The sequence below is a fragment of the Astatotilapia calliptera genome, chromosome 11 (assembly GCF_964374335.1).
Source record: "Astatotilapia calliptera chromosome 11, fAstCal68.1, whole genome shotgun sequence".
In the NCBI taxonomy this organism is placed as follows: Eukaryota; Metazoa; Chordata; class Actinopteri; order Cichliformes; family Cichlidae; genus Astatotilapia; species Astatotilapia calliptera.
This window is the reverse complement of record NC_137432.1, coordinates 10,303,857-10,324,896: the sequence shown is the minus strand read 5'-3', so window position 1 is coordinate 10,324,896 and position 21,040 is coordinate 10,303,857. Positions and strand designations below refer to the sequence as shown.

At 40.0% G+C, this 21,040-nt stretch overlaps 1 protein-coding gene across 10 annotated transcripts in view; it reads left to right on the top strand.

The window, feature by feature from the left end:
- LOC113031822 (focal adhesion kinase 1) overlaps positions 1 to 21,040 on the top strand; it is a 63,765-nt gene that overhangs the window by 12,830 nt on the left and 29,895 nt on the right. For 4 of the 10 annotated variants that reach the window (XM_080307785.1, XM_080307787.1, XM_080307781.1 and 1 more), the window contains exons 3-17: positions 6,826 to 7,106; positions 7,205 to 7,371; positions 10,231 to 10,318; positions 10,561 to 10,640; positions 10,835 to 10,897; positions 11,012 to 11,066; positions 11,427 to 11,567; positions 11,945 to 12,022; positions 14,119 to 14,226; positions 14,823 to 14,940; positions 15,355 to 15,385; positions 15,795 to 15,865; positions 16,262 to 16,279; positions 16,862 to 16,918; positions 20,441 to 20,461. In XM_080307785.1, coding sequence (XP_080163911.1) covers positions 6,870 to 7,106; positions 7,205 to 7,371; positions 10,231 to 10,318; positions 10,561 to 10,640; positions 10,835 to 10,897; positions 11,012 to 11,066; positions 11,427 to 11,567; positions 11,945 to 12,022; positions 14,119 to 14,226; positions 14,823 to 14,940; positions 15,355 to 15,385; positions 15,795 to 15,865; positions 16,262 to 16,279; positions 16,862 to 16,918; positions 20,441 to 20,461 — 1,333 coding nt within the window. In that variant the 5' untranslated portion in view covers positions 6,826 to 6,869. The remainder of the gene's footprint in view (positions 1 to 6,825; positions 7,107 to 7,204; positions 7,372 to 10,230; positions 10,319 to 10,560; positions 10,641 to 10,834; positions 10,898 to 11,011; positions 11,067 to 11,426; positions 11,568 to 11,944; positions 12,023 to 14,118; positions 14,227 to 14,822; positions 14,941 to 15,354; positions 15,386 to 15,794; positions 15,866 to 16,261; positions 16,280 to 16,861; positions 16,919 to 20,440; positions 20,462 to 21,040) is intronic. The other 6 variants (XM_080307782.1, XM_080307788.1, XM_080307783.1 and 3 more) reach the window with 3 other exon arrangements.

The window sequence follows — 21,040 nt, the reverse complement described above, 5'->3', positions numbered from 1 at the left end:
GTGTGGAGAGGAGGAGAGCGTGGACAGAGGGCAGTGTAGACCTGCTGAGGGCTGCAGAGTCAAAAGGGGGAGGGATGGTGTAGAGAAATGTAGACAAACAAATGTCGTAAGTGGTAGGAGAGTGGAATGTGTGTTTTCAGTGGCTAATCACTAATCTTGGTAAAACCGTGGGTGTGTGTGTGACAGGTTTGTGTGTTCATATAATTGTTTATTAAAGTCACCGGGTCCTTTTTAGCATTCTGTCCAATCAGCGCACCTACTTTCCACTGCATCAAGTCTCATTTACAATGTTCATATCTATCTTTCTTCCTGCTTCTGTTCCGTGTGCCCCCCCCCTTCTGCCTTACACACACGCACACCTCTGCAAACACACCAACATCCCCCTCCCCTCCATGGTTGTGCCTGTTAGCAATCCGAGCAGCTTTTTCGCAGCGTGGTCGCAGCAGCTTAAACCTAAAACACAGCAGAGGAGAAACACTTGGCTCACAGACGCGCACTCTCACTTTTTGCTGACACTCACATGCAGTCACTTTGATTTCATATTTCCTATGCATTTCGCTCTCTCTCGCTCTCTCAGACGCGCACACACACATATGGGAACTCTAATACACCCTTTTTGGCTTACACTCAGTCTGATCTTCATGCTTTTCGGTGCACTCATTTTGACTCCCTAAAGATTTTGCTGGATGAGCAGTCTGTGTGTGCGCGTGCGTGTGTTTGGGTGTATCTGTGTATGTCTGAGAGGTTGGAAGTTATGTTGTAACTGCTCTCGCTTCTTTTCCGCCTCCACAGAAGAAAGACTAAGCAACACGCCGCTGCCTGACTTCGAAATGGATTTACAGCATCAAACCTGCTCTTGCTAAATATTTTTCCCTTTTTTTTTTTTAGTCCTGCTTCCATCCTGCTCTTCTTTTTTTTTTTTTTTCTTCATTCACTTATGTCCCGCTCTAGCGTCAGATACCTGCTCTGACCTGGTTAACTCCTGCTGGCTCTGAGCATTGTGGGAAAGCTTTGGAGGACGTGAGGCTCAGCTTCTCCCTGAGGTTTCTCTGCTTCTCTTTCATCATTCCGCTCGCTTCATTTCTTCTCTTTTTTTCCCCATCTCAAAATGTTCTTTTCCACTCATCTTTAATTCTAACTGTATCTCATTTTTCTAATTTTTATTTCTTTCAGCTTTATGTCTTTGCTCTTTCTTTATCCCCCTTGCTTCAGTCACTCTTATTTTCCTCTCCCTCACTAGGCTCATTTTCTGTGCCCTACATTTTTGTGTCTTTTTCACTGATGCCTGTTTCTCTGGTCTCCTTGCTGTGATCTGCGTTGCCATCCCCTCTGGACAGCATTGTGGATTTACAGAACAGAACTGCTACCTTCCTTTGGAAAATGATCGCTTGATGTGATTTTATGGAGTCCTACGTATCCAGTGAGCGCTGTCACTTTTATTTTGTATCCTGGAAATTTGACGTGTAATGCCAAACCCCGGTGGCTGAAGATTTATGGCTGCAGGAAAGAAACCTTTGAGTTTATTATCAAGGATTGATATATTGGATCACTAACTCCCTACCGATGACCTGAATTTGATATTTTGTGGGAATTTATTGGCCTACAAGATGGCCTAATAGGGAAGGAAATCATCAGTCATGAGAATCTTTTTCTGGAAGCTTCCAGTGAAGTGTCCTTGAGCAAATTACTGAATTATCTCTACCCTCAGAGGCTCAGTCTCCTTGGGGTGAAAGAGCTTCCTGACAGAGGATCGTTACATATTACGTTGCAAAATTTTCTGTGTGAAAGGACATGGCAAGAGTCAGACCGGCTGATTACTAAGACCAGGAATCCAAGTTGATGACTCCTGAAGTGGAGTAATGTTTCAAAAAGCTGTGGAGAAATGAGTTGCAGTCTTGTGATTGGAGCTTGGATTTTCTCACCAAATATTAGACATGAAATATTTATAAATTAGATTATTATGCACAAGAAGCCCTGATGGACCTCTGTGTCAGTATTATTTAAAAGCTATTGGATCTTCTCTATCAGCTGCACTTTTAGTCTAATGTAGTGACTGCTACAGCATAGACAGCAAGCCAGCCAGTGTTTTCTCTGTTTGATGTGTCGTCAGTACAAAAGATATTTGACACTCTTTATTTCCTCCTATTAGTTTATTTCCTTTACTGGCATTACTTTCAATTCTGGGATGCTAATTGATTTTTTTTTTTTTACTACGATATTTTTTTTTTTACAATCAATAAGCTTTTTACCAAAAAGACTCCAGTCACCAGCACAACAAATTCCCACTGTTTTTCACATCTTGTTGATTTTTTTTTTTTCAACGGGTGTCTTCAGATTTATCTACCTGGAATCTTTTTTTTAAATTGTTGCATAAAGCCCAATGAGGAATTGCCCCTAGTCATAGGCTCTATGCTGTTTTTAGGGCCCAGTAGTTTTGTCTGGGCCCCGTGGCCACACCTGGAATTGCTCCCCCTACAGTACAAATGGAGAGCAGCGGCTGCATCCCTCTCTGCTGGACCAAGGGGGGGTGCATTTATGCACAGCACCCCTTACCAAGTAGGTATTAAGAAGCATCAGTAGAGAAATTGGAGATGTATACTATGCATTGTCTAGTTAGTACTTTCTGCTGTTTATTTCACTTAATTCTCGCTCTTTATGACTATAACATTAAATCCATAATAATTGGTGATGCAGTATCTTGAAGGCAGTGCACTGTTCTTTCATTAGGTGCACATATGGTAAATGATTGTGTTTGCCAGTGGATATAGGTATCCTGAACAAGATGAATTGTACTTTTCATCACGCTGAGCTTTGAGTGTTTTCACAGTATGCTACAGGCATAATGATCTGTACTGTTTCTGTTTGCTGTCAGAATTTGTTACATGTCAGGTCCAGTTGCAACAATGGCTGAACTTAACTTAGTTAGTTGCCGACGCTGTCTAATAAGAGTGTATGTCAGTCCATGTTTACAGCACTTGAGTCAAACCTCGGTTGCTGTATTTGTACTTGCAAGACACAACAAGTTGCTCCTGATGCACTGATTGGAGTGTGAGTGTTAGATAGAAACAGATTAAAAAACGTGCTTATGTGAATGAGACATGTTGTATAAAGTGCTTTTAGTGTTAAAGTAGTATATATGGTTGCTTTTTTGTCAGTATTAAACTGTTGAAATATTTGCAACTAATGTTTAGCCTTCACATGTCTGCTCCTCAGTCTAATATAGATTATGCGTATCCTTTGAAGTAGCGAGAGAAATACGTGGAGAGGGGGGAAGCAGAGGAAATTGAAGATGAGAGGGAGGAAGGAGGAGAGGTGGTTCAATAGGACAGGAGGATCAAATGGACTTGTGAAGGCAGTGGCTAAAAGGTCTGTAAGTATGTGAGAAGAGAGAAGGGATGTGTTTAAGAGGATGAGAAGAAAAGAGCAGATGAAGAGTGAAAGCATGGGGAAAGAAGCTTTTGGGAGTTTTGATACATGAGAAATGGAAGTAAACGGAAAAAATTGTGACATTTTCAGAAAGATAGGCTTGATGTGAGAGATGTGAACAAGTGAGGAGGAAGAAAAGAGAAAGGCAATGGTACAGAGATGGCGATGGCAAGCCACTGCTGCCAAGCCTCTGCTTCCCCAGGGTTGTGCTAACCCCAGTAACCCAGATACCCGTTAGAAAAGGAGATAAACCATCCTCCAGCTGCTGCTGCTGTGGGACTGAGCTCAACTCCAGCCTTCTGTGGTTCAACAGGCTTACTGTCAGTCAGTGGAGCCCCACTGAGAGCGCGGGCAGTGGGTCTGGAAGCTGCCCGCACCCCTCCTGGCTGTCTACTTGGCCTAGTTGATTTGATTCATGTCTTCACGCTTGTGTGTGTGTGGGAGGGCTTGCATGTGGGAATTTAGTGCAATTGCACTGAGCAGAGATTGGTGGAAATGAGAGATGATGTCATTTACCTTATGTTGTGTAGGGCACCTATTTTAAAACAGTTATTAATTTGCATTTAGAGCCATACGTGTTATAAAGTGCCCTAATTGTCACTGAGTGAGTGTGTATGTATATACGTGTGTGTGTGTGTGCATGCGTGTGCTAATATAATTATTGTAACAATACATTATAGTATTTTTTTCCAACCTATCGTGCATTATATACGTCTTCTCATACTAAATTTCCTACTTACATGTGATGTAAGAGTATGAGGATTATAAAGTGGCTGTATGTCTGCACTGAAATGAAGGTATGCTTACTTCTCTAACAGGATTTAGCAAAGCTGTATGTAGTATTTAGGTTATCGGTGCATGTAGGTGATTTTTGCTCCTGTGTTTTATGTGTTACGATGCTCGAATACTTAATATCTAATCTGACTACCGGCTGACCAAGTGAAAGCAGCAGACCGCAGACTTTGGTTTGTGATTCTGTAGCTAAAATGCTGCAGTTGCTTACATGTAAAAAGAATTCGCAGTCAAAATAATGCCCCCAATACATTTTTTAACATGTCCCTCTGAGACAAGGCATGAAAGCTGGAGCTAGTGCTGTTAAAACAACTGAAGATAATCTGGGCAGCTGCATCTGCAACTCTTTCTGCGCTCACAGTCTGTACAGGGGTTTGCACTAAGAGTGTTTTTAGTGTATATTTACCACAACTAAAAATACAAAAGACATTGCTTTGCTCACCCAGTTACACAATATCCAACCAAAGGGGAAAGAAAAAACCCCAGCAAACCATTCTAATGCGATTTCAGTCAGTGAACATGCACAGTAAACTAAACTGAGAAGATTCATATGCCAAAAGCATTTCATGAGCAATGTCAGCAAATGGTTTGTCATACCTGTACTTTAAAGTGCTGGGTTGATACTTTACAAGGAATGGTTCAGAAAGCCTGGAATTTTGAAGCATAAAGCAGAGCTGATTTGCATATATCGCCTTATGAAACTTGAAATTTCAGCTGCTGTCAGAGTAACAGTGGAGGGATTATAAATGTTCTTTGCTGCAAAAACTCACTAATATATTTATTATGTGCAACGAAATGTTTTACCTTTAACTTATCTCATCAAATAAATTCAGCAGTTATTGAAAAGAAGGTGGTATTATTAATGGGATTATTGAGGATTGTGACAGGCCATGTAATAATCCTAATACCAGAAGTAAAATTATAATTGGATGATGACAGTAAGAGGGGCATTTATAATCTAATCTACTAATCTACTTTATTCGTGCCTTGAGGATTTGTTGGTTGACCATTTCACACTGACCTATATGTATTACAAGGACACAATGAGCATTTTCGCTATTCCGAATATAACCTCGTACAGCATGATGTAATCTAGGTAGCATATCAGTTTTGGGACTTCTTTGGTCACTGAAAGGTTGATTTTAATACCACCAATATGGAAAGAATGTGTGCAAAAGAAAATACAGCAATCTTCTGAGCGAACAGAGGTTATCCTTGAGCAAATAAAGCCCCTATCATTGAAAAACGATTTTTAAAAAAACACAAATTTTAACACAAAAAAGCCAATTTTCTTTAGCTGTGGTAAACCCTGGATTCACAGTGAGGGAAGAATAAATGTTTCTATCCAGCTGCAGGTCAAACAGGTTAAGTGCTGAAACGTCTTGCATCTCCATCATTCAGTCTCCATAAGTCTGTCTCTGCTTCGGTTCTTATCGATAGGAAATAATCTGCCTGTGATCCAGCATCTGGTAGATGTTAATGATACAGATCACTTTCACATTTTGTCAAAGATTACACTTTAAATACTGGAAATGAGCCGTGAAGTAATTTTGATTCGCACCACTTGTGCCTAATTTGTTGATGACTGTGATTTCTGATAGCCAGAAATCACAGTCAGCTGAAGGCAGTCCTTGCAGTGGTGATGACTCGACAAAACCCTGCAGGGATGTCCAGGAAGTGAGAGTGTGACACAGGAAGCATCGGGGGGTGGGGGTGTCATGCACAAAAATACAGTCGAACGAGAAACAAATCGGCAACTAATAAAAAAGGATATTGGGTGAAAGAAGAGTGAGAGACAATAACTTGTTTACTTTTGTTTATTAGACAAGCCAGCATTTTTATTGTAGCCTGGTTTATTACTGTGTCTGCCTCCTTTTGATAATAAAGTTTATTATTGTGCTCATATTGTCATTTTGAATTTGGAAACGGGAAATCTGCATTGTGATATTCTGTGATTTATATATTGGTATCAGGGCAGCTATTGTTAACTTTGGATAAATCTATAGTTAATCCTTGAAAAACATCTTTTTTTTCTAATGTTTGTCATTAGAAATGGGACTTAAGGAAAAATGATGGTTACTGTCAGGATCGTGATCGTGTAGAATGAGCTGTCAATGCTGAGATATTGAAACTCAATTTGGTGCACCACTACTTGAGAAATCTTCTGTAAAATGAGCCAAAGCCATTTTTAGCTGGCACCAGTTTTTCCAGAACCGTTTAATTATCCTCATACAGCTTTTAGATTTTAAGAAACACCACAATAGAGACGGCAGCTTAGCATAGACTCCATCCATGCTATGCTGCAGGTGGGACTGAATGACCAAGCCACTTGCAGTCAGTCAGTCTAAAAGCTGTCCGCCTGGTTGATTTAGCAGTTGTCCTCTATAGCTGCCTAATTTCCCCCTGGTTGAGAATTTTTTAGTAGAAATGTTTATGTGAAGAACTGTGACTTCATTAGCTCCAACTCTAAATCCAAATTCCAAAGTTTCCTTTTCATTTAATGTGTGCAGTGCTTTCTTCATTCATATGATAACCAACTTCGTTTTAAATCAGAATACCAGTTCATTTGAGTACCGGGTCCTTACTGTGTTGCTGTCTTCTTTTCAGAATATGATGGCCAGTTAGCCCTAGCAGGAGCATCCGAGTCAGGCATGGCATCGTCTTCCTACTTGGAACCCAACATCAACCACCCGTCTGCGGGTGGTTGCGGGGTTAAATCCCGGTCTGGAATGCCTGGTGTACCCAGCACCAGTGGCTCTGCTGGAGGTCTAGAGAGACCCCCGGGCTCCATGGACCGCGTTCTTAAGATCTTCCATTACTTTGAGACAAACAGCGAACCATGTACATGGGCTAGCAATATCAGGCACGGAGATGCTACAGACGTCAGGGTAACGTGCACACGTTTCTTACCTGCATAGTTCGGTATTGTTGTTATTTCCCTGATTTTCGCTTTTCTTTTTCTTCATCAAACCATTTGTTTCCACAGGGTGTAATCCAGAAGATAGCAGAGATCCACAAACTGCGCTGTGTTGCCTCTTTAGGTCTCCGCCTGACCCACTTGCGCTCGGACGCTCTCCATTGGTTACACCCTGATTTAGGTGTGTCTCATGTGAGGGAGAAATATGAAAAACAGCACCCGCAAGAAGAGTGGAGGTAAAACTATGAGATTCTGTGTTTTGTGCTTAGCTCCCACTGCTCATTCGGACTATTCTAACTTTTTTTTTTTTTTAACAAATACTATAGAGTAAAATTTAAATATACATAAGCAAGAGCCATTTTATTAATTTTATTTATTTTTGGCCTTTATTCAATAGAGACAGTGTAGATAGACAGGAAAGCAGGGAGGGAGAGAGAGGGCAAGACAAAGTGCAGCAGGTCGGACTCAAACCCAGCCCTACTGCTTTGCAGCCACACAGCATATGGTCACCTGCCCACCCACTGAGGATGGTGCTCCATGGTGGATCAATATCTAACAGTGCTTTTCTTCAGTCATCTTTCCATGAACACCACTGGTTGAAATGGAGCTTCAAACCATGACAGAGCTTTAAACATGTTTCACTGGTTGGCTGTAAACAGTCACTGTCATACCTCTCTCCTCATCTCATCTGTACACACTGACAACAAATTTGGATTCATCACTTCATATGATAATTGCCGCTGATTTTCAGTTGAGATGTGTCAAGTCTTTCGTTTCTTAAGGAAATGCTTTTAGATATTGTTCATTTGCTTCTTTTGGCATTCACTTTTCCCGTTTCCTCAAAATTTTTTAAGGGCAAACTGCACACCGTGCTAAGATATTCAGAGTTTGTTAACAACGTAACTGCTTGAATCCGCTCCAGTTTCTATTCAGCAGCTCTGCTCAGAGCAGTGTGATGACACATTTCTAAGTTAACCCAAGCATGTTTTTTTTCTGCATAACGTTTAGTATTTATCTATCCATATTGTACAGCCTGTACAGTGACTCCAATATACCTGTGATTGACCAGTAATGTCAGTGTTGCATGAGGATATATTGATCAATGGATACCTAAAGTAGCACCAGTACTCACTTGTGGTTGAAAGTATCTCTGTTGTTTAAGCTTGTCTATAAATATGCATAGGTTTAATAAGTAGCTACCTTCCTTCTTTAATGTTGTGATAATGTCAGAAACCAAAGTAAAATGACACCACCTCGTCTCTGACGGGAGTTATTGCAATAAACAGCTGCAACTGACTGCTGCAAACACATGGGCTCCAATAAATCACTTAATGGTTTCAATAAACTAGGCACTGCACCTTAAATCACTATTTAAACTACTTATACAAGCAGTAAAAAAAGGAAAAACTTAACTTAAATTGGGCTGTTAAAGGTGAATTTGTTGCATGCAGTGAGGATATGTTTTTGGCACTCGTGGTTTCCTAGTATTATATTAAAATGAATAAAGTCTTATTCTTCTCATTTATTTGATGCACCTGCCTAACATTTTGGTCTCTGTGTCGCTGCTTATTTGAGGACATCTCTGTCCAATTATAGCCTGGATTCAAACTATGCTGGTGCTGGGTGGATGATGTAGATATTGTTACTAACTCTCCTTAAGACTCAGTCCTTTGTCCTGCTGTGATGTGTTACACCCACTCATTAAATTTAAATGAATTCAACAAGAACGAGTTGTTCACACTGCTGACATACAGCAGAGGAGCTCCGCCAGTTGTTGCAGTTCTGCCTTGGAGGGCGGCAGAGCTGCAAGCCCACAGGAGTTTCTGCTGCCGAGCTATTGTTAGAACAGCAGCAGTGGCCCAGGGGATGAACCGACTATCTCACTCCTTTCTCACTCCCTGTGCGATTTATCTCATTCTCTCTCTTACATTCAGTCACTGTTCACTCTCATCCTTCACATCGTTCCCCTCTTTTCTATTAAACACACCATTTTATCTCCTCTGTCATATTCCCTTTTTGTTATAGAACAAACATGTTTTATTCATTCAGTCCTCAGCCTTGATTTTCTTTGCTACCTAACCACAGTCCTGTAACATCAGAGCAGTTTGGAGCTCATTACTCTCCTGACCCACTTCTCTCCCCTGTAGTCACTGCAATATGTCACTCATTAGATAATATATCACTATAAACAATGATGGCCCATCTGGGTGCTTCTGTGACATAGCTATTGGCAAGTGTAACTGCAGGAAGCTCATTATTCTTTATGGTCATACGAGTCCACGAGACATAATGTAGTGAGTACAGAAGGCTACATATTTCAAATATGAGACTCAGTTTTAAGCACATGTTGGCAAACAGCCATCCTGTTGAAGTGACGGAGACTGAGAAAAGCAAGCAAGCTACCAGATGCATCAGTGCTGCTTTGTCACTGACATATACTTTAACCTCTCCATCTTCACAGAAAGCAGAATTTCTAATTCAAAACGCTCTATCATCAGGCAATACTCAAGTTCATTTTGATGGCATGAAACATAATGCAAAATATGCTTTTTTTTTTTTAGATATTTCTGCATTATCCCTGAAAAAAATCTTCAGATTCTTTGAAAGCCCATTGATGAACATAACAGTTGTAATTAACGTCACCGTAAGGTACATTATAAAACGTTGGTGTTTATCAGTTAGTAAAACCACAGCAGTTTCCAAGTCAACAGATATTAGTCAATTAGAGACAAACCGCTGTTAAATTGCTAGCCTCAATCTGTCACAGTAGATGTCATGTGACATGTTAAGTTCCTCATTTTTAAAATTTTAAACTGTATGCTTTGAAATCAGTGCGTCTTTTTAATCAAGTAATATCGCTTTAATGATCCTGTAGTTTGTCCAGACACACTTTTTTTTTTTTTTTAAAGTAAGTGTGTGTGTGTGTGTGTGTGTGTGTGTGTGTGTGTGTGTGTGTGTGTGAGAGAGAGAGAGCTTATTCCTTCTGCTTTTAGTCCTCAGGCAACTATTGAGCTTGGATACTGCACATTTTTGATTATGAGTTTGTGCATGTGTGTGTATTTGGTATTTGGTAACATTGTTGCTGTCTTTCTCAGGTATGAGTTGCGGATACGGTACTTTCCTAAAGGTTATCTCAGCCATTTTTCTGAAGACAAACCTTCTCTCAACTACCTCTATCACCAGGTGAGGCCACACAACAGGATACTGAATGAAAGAAAACTAGTCTGGTTTTCTTAAGTGACTTCTGTCATTTATTGTCTTCTGTATGATTGCCTCATTTCTCATGTCCAAATGAGGCAGACATGTCTTTAAATCATGTAAAAAGATGCCCGTCGTATCTAATATGTATGCTGTTATTAGACATTTCCAGTCCTTAGCTCATTATATTTATTAAAAATCTGCTGCCACACCATGTGTCTCTCCAGGTAAAGAGTGATTACATGCAACACATAGCTGACCAGGTGGATCAAGATGTTGCACTGAAACTGGGCTGTTTGGAAATAAGGTGAGAACGCGCTCATCAGACACACACACATTACAGGTGTTTTGGTATTTGATACACTTCAAACCACAATGAACTTGAGTGTGTCATGTGTGTTTGCTAAATCTGTCTAAATCCCATATGTAGAAGTTGTCCTGAATACTTGAGGCTAGTTGTTGATCCTGTTCATATGTTAATCTTTTCTGTGAATTATATAGGCGGTTCTTCAGAGAGATGCCAGGCAACGCCCTGGATAAGAAATCAAACTACGAGCTACTAGAGTAAGATTGTGTTATGTCATGCCATGCTGTCTTGAGTGTATGCTTCCAAAATGTTTTTATTTTGAGGTAAATTAGTCCAAAGAAAAATGTTGTGGCACTATTCTTTCATTTCAGGAAAGATGTTGGTTTGAGAAGGTTTTTCCCCAAAAGCCTCCTTGACTCCCTTAAGGTGAGATTAAACTAATATAATAATCTAAACCCACTTAGTGACTAACTGTCTACCCACTTCCTGGTAACAATGGTGTCAAAGCACAAATTGCATCTGATTCCTGCTTTGTGTATCGGCTGAGTTAGAGCTGACAGGCTGTTTGGGTGACTGGCAGGGAAACAAACCCGATGACTGAAAGGACATTTGGCTAAATGTCTGATCAGTCAGATTGTCTGGAATTAAGTTAAACTTCCTGTTGTCACTCACAGTGGGGCCTGTCAGTTGTGTGCTGTGCTTTTCTTGGCTTGTTCTCAGCTGTTTCCCAGAAAGCCCTTACTCTTTTAAGTGTTTTGTCCTTCCCCTTTTCTCTCTCTCTATCAGCCGAAGGCTCTTCGTAAGCAGATCCAGCAGACCTTTAAGCAGTTTGCTAACCTCAATGATGAACAGAGCATCCACAAGTTCTTTGAGATACTTTCTCCCATCTACCGCTTCGACAAGGAGTGCTTCAAATGCGCTTTAGGGGTAGGACTCTCGGTACATTGAGATAATGTTACATGTAAAGATCAATAATGACATGTTTTAATGTATTAGCCATACACTGAAATATAGCCAAAGTCATGAGGTGGGAGGCTAGAGCTTCTTTATCATGCACGGGGTAGTGTTCGCTTTCACACTTACTTATTTCAGGTCTTGTAGAGTCAGTATTTCTTCTTATTACTTTATTTTCTGCAGCAGTTACTTTAACTTCAAACCTAACTCTGTTATAAATGCCATTAGACATCAAAAACAAAGGAGTATATTAGAGCTTTTATAAAATTTGTGTAAGTACATGATGTGATGAAATATGAGCTATGTGTCAAAATTTACATTTCTGCACTGTCTCTCTCCTCCCCCTCTAGTCTAGCTGGGTAATATCAGTAGAGTTAGCTATCGGACCAGAGGAAGGAATCAGCTACCTCACAGATAAGGGCTCAACGGTGAGTGTACACACAGACAACCCACCACAGAAAGTTAGCATTACTTCTGTATTTTTCCTGCCTCTTTAGAAGGCTTCCAGCACATCTGTGTACTGCTGTATGCCTTAGGTGTAAGGTCACAGTAACAGTTCACCATACTGCCCTCTACTGGTTTGCCTCCTTTCTTTCATTCTTTTCTCATCTCCTCACTTGTCCAAGTTAGAATAGGTCGGAAAAGACAGTTAGATTGGAAAAAGCTGGGAAACAGCATGCAGATCACAGTTGGATTAGGAAAACAGAACAGTTTTCAGCATTGGGTTAAGTATCTTGCTCAAGGACATGATTATGGTAGCCGGGGAATTGATCCACCAACCTTCCAGTTGGTAGATGACTTGCTCTACCTCTAGCTGTGATAACATTACTAACTGTTATTGGCAGTAAGTAAAAATATAGGCAGTCATTGAAGAATATATAACTAATGAAAATGTATTTTTAAAAAGCACCAATCTGAGACCACAAGTGAAGATTTAACTTTAATGTTTTGTTTTGTTTTTTAAATAAATCATAAATGATCAACTTCACATTTTAAGCAAAAAGTTTATTTACACTTCTTTTGCTTTAATGACTTGATGCTTTCTGGCTAATGTGGACTCAAGGTCGTCCAATTCTATTATTTTAAGAAGTTCTTGTCTCTCTCAGAACCCCTTAAATTATTAATGGGGTTGAGGTCACACGCTGAAAATGTCTGTTTGTTTTGAAACCAGAAGGTTTAGCATATCTCTGAGGAATGGAGTGCCGCTTCGCCCTGTTCACAGGGTAGTCAGTAAAACACCCTCAAAGTTGAATTTTGACACTCTGTGGTGTTCTTCTCTATATTTTTGTTTGCTTTAGCACCAATGTTTTTATATTTAGCTAAAACTAAACTAAAACTAAAACTAGCATTCTAGTTAACAAAGATAAAAACAACAATAAACTTTTCAAAAACAACCTAATATGTTTTTGTTAGTGGGAAAACTGAAATAAAATAAAAATATAGAAACAAAAGACTTAGTTTTAGTCCTTGTTAATTTGTTATTACAACTTGTCTTGAGCCTTTAATGGACACGTTTATTGAGACTTTGGATATTTGCAAGAATGCGAGTCAACCTTTTTCAAAAAGTTATGTCTTTTTATTTTAATACCTATACTGATATTCCTAAATCCTACCTCTGGTGTGTTCTATACATACAGTAATATTTAAAAAAAGACTGTTAAAACAGTGAAACTAAAACTAAACTAAACAAACAATCAACTGAAACTAAACTACAGACAGAAAGTCAAAGCTTAATAAAAATAGTAACCAATTAGAAAATTCACAACTATAATAACTCTCTTCAGCACATCCTTACTACACCATGCCTTCATGTAAGTAGGCCTACGCTGTGCAGCTAAAGTGAGGTACTGCAGTCATGTCAAACGTTTGATTATTGAGTAAATACTGTAGGAGTTTTTCCAATGCCAAACCAAGCGTTTGTTGTGTTTCCCCTCCTGAGAAACGGTTTATAGACCTCAACTCGTGCAGATGAGAAGAGATCCAGATAATCTTCTTTCTGCACTACTCCTCTGACTGGAGTCTTGCATTTTTTAAAAATATTTTAAAGGCAATGTCTGTTATGAAGTTGCTTTTCTATCTGTCAGTGAACCAAACTTGATGTATTGATCTTCTGATGTTGTGGTCACTTTGCCTGTACTTTGGATACAGCTGATAAAGTTTCTGTAAAGTGTTTTAGAGTGCGGTGCACAGCCTCCTTAGAGACCTTCTGTCTAGACATGGTTTGACGCTGAGAAAGCTCCTCTTTGCTTAGTGCAGCAGTCATATTTCTGACGCTTTCACTTAGTTCACATGCCACGTGTTTCACTGATGCTGTGCTTCATAGTAAGCAATGTTAGAAACTTGAGGTAGACAATACAATCCAGTGCTACAAGCTGACTGACATCCATTTTCATTTTTGCTTGAAACGTTACAGGATATAATGCAGAATAGTTTCTTATAATTCTTAGGCTTTAAATATCTAAAGATTCTTTTTGACTATTTCCAGATGTATTTAATGACTGTGACTCTGCCTTTGTCTCTGCAGCCCACACACTTAGCTAACTTTAATCAGGTGCAGTCCATCCAGTACTCTGCTTTGGACGAGAAGGACAGGAAAGGCATGCTGCAGCTGAATGTGGCCGGAGCTCCTGAGGTAAAAACACACACCCTGTATACTCTTCACCTGGCTCTCTGTGTGTGTTACAATGTGAAATATAACCTATTGCTGTTTAAATTTGAGTTACACTTATTTGTATGCGTTTCCTCTCAAACATGTGGCTCATGTACATTCTCACTGAAAATGCATATAATGCAAAGTCTCTGTGCCAATAAGTGGATGTTGTTTTCCTGCTTGTGTTGGCTGCTGATGAAATCACACTTGTCACAGAGATTATTTCCATCCAGCTGATGAATGCTAATGTCACTGTTTACTTTATAAAATAGACTGTGTATAGAATTACTTAAACATAATAGTTCAAGTTATATTAAAACGCATGAAAAACTAGGTGAGCTGCAGGAAAAAGGAGAGGAGCCTGAGTTTCATATTGACTGTGTGTTTGCAGCAGGCTTACAGAAAACGTGTCACTGCCACAGTATTGGAGCAGGGATATGTGTCTATATGGGACTGTATGTGTGTGTGTGCACGCACTAATAGGAGGCCTTCTTCCTAATAAAGCCCTCGTTGTGTCACTGTGAAGTAGCTCTCTGTCCCGTTCTTACACTAATCCTTCTGTGGGTGTGTGTGTATAGCCCCTCACTGTCACTACAGCATTGCTGACTACGGCAGAAAACATGGCCGACTTGATTGACGGTTACTGTCGGCTCGTCTCCTCAGTTACTCACTCCTTCATCGTCAGGGTCCACAAAGGTATGACGTTCAGCTGTGCAGATTTTATATTATAGTCTAATGTTTCACTTTTTTGTTGTTGTTGTTTGTTTGGGTTTTGTTTGTTTGTTTTTTGTAGCTTTGTAGCGGTAAGATTGTGCAAAGATGATGATTGTGGTCATGTTTCTATTGTTTCTATCCTAACAGTAGCTTAAAAAAAAAGAAAACACTGTAAATAGTACCGCATTGAAATCGCTGTCAAGTCATCTCTCAGACTGAGGTGGAGTCTTGATTGTGACTAGTGAGGCTTTATGCTTGTCGCTTTGATTAACCAGATGGTGTCTGGCTAGTGTTTCCTAAAAATAGCTATGGCTACAAAGAAATTGTGAAATCGTAGCTCTAGCATGAAGTCAGTCTGCTCTGTGACCAATTAAATTGTGGATTTTGTCTCTGCAGAGGGAGACAGAGCTCTGCCATCTATACCAAAGTAAGTCTACTAATTTGTTTTATGCTCGTTCAGGGCTGTGTTAAGTGAAAACAAGCTATCTTCTTCCTTCTTTTACCAGTGGAGCCTGTTATCTTTTCTTTGATTGATTGGGTGGTTATTATGGATTTCACGCATTTTGTTATGACTCTGAAACTAAAGTGAGCATAAACATGTCTCAAATCCATGGATTCTTGAATTGCTTATAAGGTAAATATAATATTCTCTGTAAACTTTAGAAACTTTTTGGTTTTTAATGTTTGACACTTGAAGAAGCACACATGACAGGATGTGGGAGGATTCTTCGTTTCCCTCGTTGCGCCGCTGTCTTCGTAGCTGCAAATAGCAGCTCATTCTGTCTTAAGACAATGTGAGCCAAATCCCCAAAATAATTCTCTTCTCTCTGGTCCAGAGTTTCAAACCATGAGAAGCGGATGGAAAAGCGGATGGACGGAGTACGAACTCGAGCAGTTTGCGTCTCAGGTATAACCCCCCCCCCGTCGTGCTTCCTCTTGCTAGCCAGTCCATTTCTCCTCTGTCACTGTGCTTCTCTGTCCTCTGCTCTAAATGTCATGAATGACAGTGACGGCTAAGAGTTAGATAAAGGGTTCACAGATATGTGTGCGAGTGCTGTTACCACATAAAGCCTCATCTGTGTGCGCAGTGAAGAGTCCTTGTCTGGCCAGATGTCTTGGTGGAGAGCTTTAGTCACTGTCACTCTGTCTCTGCTCAGGCTGTCGACTGACTTCAGATTCATTCACGTGTACTTAAAATGACATTTTAAAAAAGACCTTTTAGAGCCATTAACGGTAAAACTAATGCTTCTCTCCATGTTTCTCCCCCGGTGTTTGTGTTTCATGCTGCTTGTGGCTTCTGCAGGTCACATTAGTGGCGATGGTAAACTGCATTTTCTTTAAACCTCCTTCATTAGTAACAGTGGAATTCCTGCTCTGTATCTTCATTAAGGCTGCCGTATGTGTGGAGAATATCTCTCTAACTCTCTCTGTCCCTGCTCGACTCTGTATTAGTTCTCTCCATGACTAAACCTGTTTTTCTCCAGCTTGTTTCTCTGGAAAGAAAGAATATTTCCATCCCTCCCCTTTCCTCTTCTCTCTCTCCCTCTCAATTGTTCCGTGTCACTCCTTGTGTGAGGCCACACTCTAGTACACGAACGTTTCAGTTGTTGTGCATGTGTTTGGAGTCGGGTATGGTGACGGGCTTTTGGCAAGGTAGCTCTTTCTGATCATGGTGCATCTCTTAATGTTGCAAATTGCAGTCTTTGTCTCGGTGAAGGTGTGCTCACCGGACTCAGTTATTTAGTGATGTTGGAAGGTCTTAGACATGGTGGCATGTTATACAGTTAAATCATTGATACCGAGAACTTTGTAGTGATTTTTAGATGCAAGCTTGTCATCAGCTCAGAACTTGTTGATTTGTTCTCGGCTCTTTTTCTCATCCTGATTTTTCTTTGCTCTGCAGAAACAGACGACTATGCTGAGATCATAGACGAGGAGGACACCTACACCATGCCTTCGAGTAAGTAGACATACGCTGATACACATACCCATAAATGTTGTGGGCAGCTAAAGTGACAAGTGGCGAGGCAGTGATAGCTGTTTGTGTCTGCGCTATCAGTGGACCGTGTCAGACTTGTATCAGAGGCATTTTATAGAGGGACTTTGTTTACACTCTGTCTACTTCACCGTTTCTTTTTGTTGATTTCATTATAGATGAAGATTAAAAGCCATGAACAGGCATGTTGTCTGAGTGTGGTGGCATTTTAGATGAATTTTGGAGTTAAATTTGGATGAGATTGGAGTCAGGAACCTCTTTACTGTAGCACACGTTCACTTGTGAAAATCTTTGTATTTTATTTAATTTGTCTTGGTATACGGTACTGTGCAAAAGTCTTGAGCCACCCCTTCATTTGTATATACTGTGATTTGAAACTGGAAAATGGGAGCGGTGATTTATTGAAACATGCATACATGGAAATACAAGTTTTCAGATGGTGCTGTATGGTGAAAAAGACTCTAGCAATACTGGGTGCTAATGTAGTTCAGGATGACCATATATTCTGCAAGGCTGAATACAGGATTCTTCCTCGTCTTCTCTGTCTGCTTTCCTGTCTACTCTTCACTACTACACTATCTCAAAAAAATCAACAGCAATTCACATTTAGATTCATCGCTCCATCAGACCTGTTGTCACAGATTTTCAGTCAGTTTTCTGAGTAATTTGGCGTACGTCACCCTTATTTCTGTTTCCCTTAAGAATCTTTACAGCCATCCTTCCACTGACACCATTTCTCATGAGGCTTCAACTCAAGGGTCTCATGGATCTCTGAGGTTCTTTGCTTGCTTTCTTAAAAAACTGCTCATTAGCTGCATATGCTTAGGCCACTTCTTTTGTCATTCACTTGTCCAGTTTCCTCAAATTTTTTGAAGTCACACTGCACACCATACCAATATATGCAAAGTTTCTGGCTAACAGCTCTCTTTTTTATACCTCTCAAACTGTGTTATCGTTCAACTATCGTTCATCGATTCAACTAATAAAATGGGAACAAATTTTGTGTTTTTGTAATAGATCAAGTTGTGTTTTTGTGTAAACACAACACTGGCTCATCCCTTTAGTTGGGCGCCTTTTTATGCTTGAATCATTCATAGGTCAGGCCTTCAAAAAGCCTGGAGAACTAATGCCCACAATTTAATAAAATAAAGTAAATAAAAAATAAATAAATCACCCAGACAAGAAAGTCTGGATCATTGGAAGCACAATATAAAGAAAAATGGGTAGCTCAAGACGTTTGCACACTATTTTATTCTTAAATAGTTTACCCAGCACTTGAAATTAAATCAAGTCACCTTGCAGACCTGATGTACAGATTCCTTTGTTTGACATAATTTTAAAGCATGAATTTGAGTGCAGTTAGATATGTTCCAAGAGGTTTTTGATCTGGTCAGACTCCTGTGTGAATGATCACATTTTCCGTGGTCACATTATTATTATTATTTAAAAGGGGGAAGCCACTTCGACCATATTCTGTGTGTATTTTTACACTCGCAGTCTATATTTATTTTCACGAGTTCCCACAAGATTTGGCAAGAGCCGCAGCTTCCTCAGATTCTTTTGACGTATTATGCGCGCATTGTCTGCATTTTTAGTGAACATTTACAAATGACTGATTCCTCCCGTGATAGCACTCAGTGTGAAAGGCTGGTAATATTTTTAGTATGAGACATCAGCGTAGGAATTTGTCTGACCTTGTGTGTCATACATGGAGGCTGAACAGTTCTTTGCATTAATTAAAACATTGCTGAATAAATAAGAAATATATATGAAGAGGTTCTGCTGTGCTGCTGTTGCTGCTGAGCGATGCCTGTGAACCAGGCTTAAGACTCATGTTAAGCTGAATTCGATGCTGTGTGGCTGTGGTGAATAGGCAGCATAAGAAGGCAGAGTAGACGGGCAGTATCAGCTTAATGTGGGATGGGAAGATGGAGTGTATTTTCTTTTTAAGCTGTTTTGACAAATTGCCTGTTCAAGCTGCCATAAAATGTTGCCTGAATATCGTAAGCACTCGTTCCATGTAAGCAGAATGCAGCTGAATCCCAACATGGCTTTGCTTTTTGATCATTCATAAATTATAGTTTTGTAGTTCAGTCTTCTGGACTTACACATGTAAACACAGTACCAAAATAACTACAGCAGCAATGCTTTTTACTAATCTCAAAAAGCATTGAAACATTCGTTTGCATCAGAACTGCAAGTGGCTCATTCAGCTTTTTTTGTTTTTTTTTCTCCAAAAAGGTCAAGTTCAGCTGTTTATGTTGGTACTTGGGTAGTTTGAGTGTGCTAATAAGTATTTTGGTTGTGTTAACGGCAGGTTTCCAAGCAGTTCACTATTTGGCTAGCAAGTTGCTTGCTTTGTAACTTGCACCTTTCTAATATAGCTAGTGATGACATGTGCTGTGGGCTTGTCGGGCCTGTATGCTATATCGCAGCATTTATTTCTAGCCAGTGTTCCTTTGATTATCCACCAAGATCTTGTACTGATGATGGAAGAGTCGGACTGGCCTTCTCCAGCACATCCCAAAGACTGTTATCAGGGTTTAGGCTTGCTCTTTCCCGCTTTGATCCCAGTGAATCCTGACATTGTCAGGTCGTTCAGTAGATCCAGCTAACCTCATTGTTTGGGCACATAATGTTGCAGAGCCTACACCTGACCAACTGAAGCAGCCCAAGATCATAACAGTGTGCCCACGGACTGTTATAGTAAGCAAAACAATGACGTGATTGATGGATCACTTCATCTGCCTCTCTTTTTACCTTGATGCACCCGTCACTCTGGAACAGGGTAAACCTGGACTTATTAGATCACATGACCTTTTTTCATTACTCCAGAGTCCAGTCTTTGTGCTCTCCACCAAACTGAAGCCTTTTTTCAAATTAGCTTCACTGGCAAGTCACTACCACTGGTCCCTTGAGTTCTCTTCACATTGTGCGTGTGGAAATGCTCTTACTTTCACTTTTAAACATCATATTCAAGATTTTTTTTCTCCTGACCACATTCCTCTGGTGATGTTTCACAGCTGTCCTTCCAGGTTTTAATCCGTTGAACAGTTCTTAACCCAGTTTTAGTAGTTTTAATAATCTGCTTGAAGCAGGCAAGGAGCTTGACCCTGAAACTGAGTAACAGCTTTTTAAAGACCCCGGGATGTTTTTTTCTGATATGGTTTCTTAAGACATTAAAAGCTACTCAGTTAAGGTTAAATAGAGTTAAATAACCTGTCGACCACCAAAACATATGAATCACTGCAGCAGTTATACAGTGGAAGGTTTTTATCTATTTGTCTTACCTATTAGTTATTTAATGTGATAACACTGTTTCTGACTTACAGTAGCTCTAATCCATCAGCATCACTGTTACACTCACACTCGCTGCAGCTGTTGAAGTAACACTGACCTAATTAGTAGAGACTCCAGTAACAACATGTGGCTCTCTGTACTCACAGCTAGCTATTTCTGTCTCTTATCACTAACCCATTTTCCCAGAATACTATGGACTAGACCAAGGTAATGATTGAAAAAGTACCATAACTCTGGTTGTACTGTGATGGCACTTTGACTTGGTGGTTGTTGTGACCCTTTTACGTTTGCTTGTGACTGGAAAAAAAAAAGTTTCTGTCTGTACCTCTACCCTGTTGATTTGACCCCCCTCCTCCTCCCCCCACCACCAAACACCCCTCTGCTCATGTGTGATGTGCTGTGACTTTCTGCTAAACTGGTGGTAGCTTCAGAAGTGAGACAACCCAAATGGACTTGGATCTTGTTTTTGTCTGTGTTTAAAAGGTGGAACAAATTGAGAATGAGCTTAGGTTACTCTGCAGAAAAATCAATAATAATATAAACAGTCGACTGCTGTTAAAACACTATTCACTGCTCAGAGTAACAGAAACATGGCAGGCGTTCAGAAATATTTTTGTAACCAGGCAAGTTGATTCAGAGCATCCTCCTTATTGCAATTTTTGCCTGGAGGAGTAAGTGCAGTGAGAGGGACAGCTTTAAATAGATGCATACATTTATACGCTGGAACATTTTAAACCCAGACTACTAACAAACAGGATAGTCTTACTGCATTATTTAACACTGGAC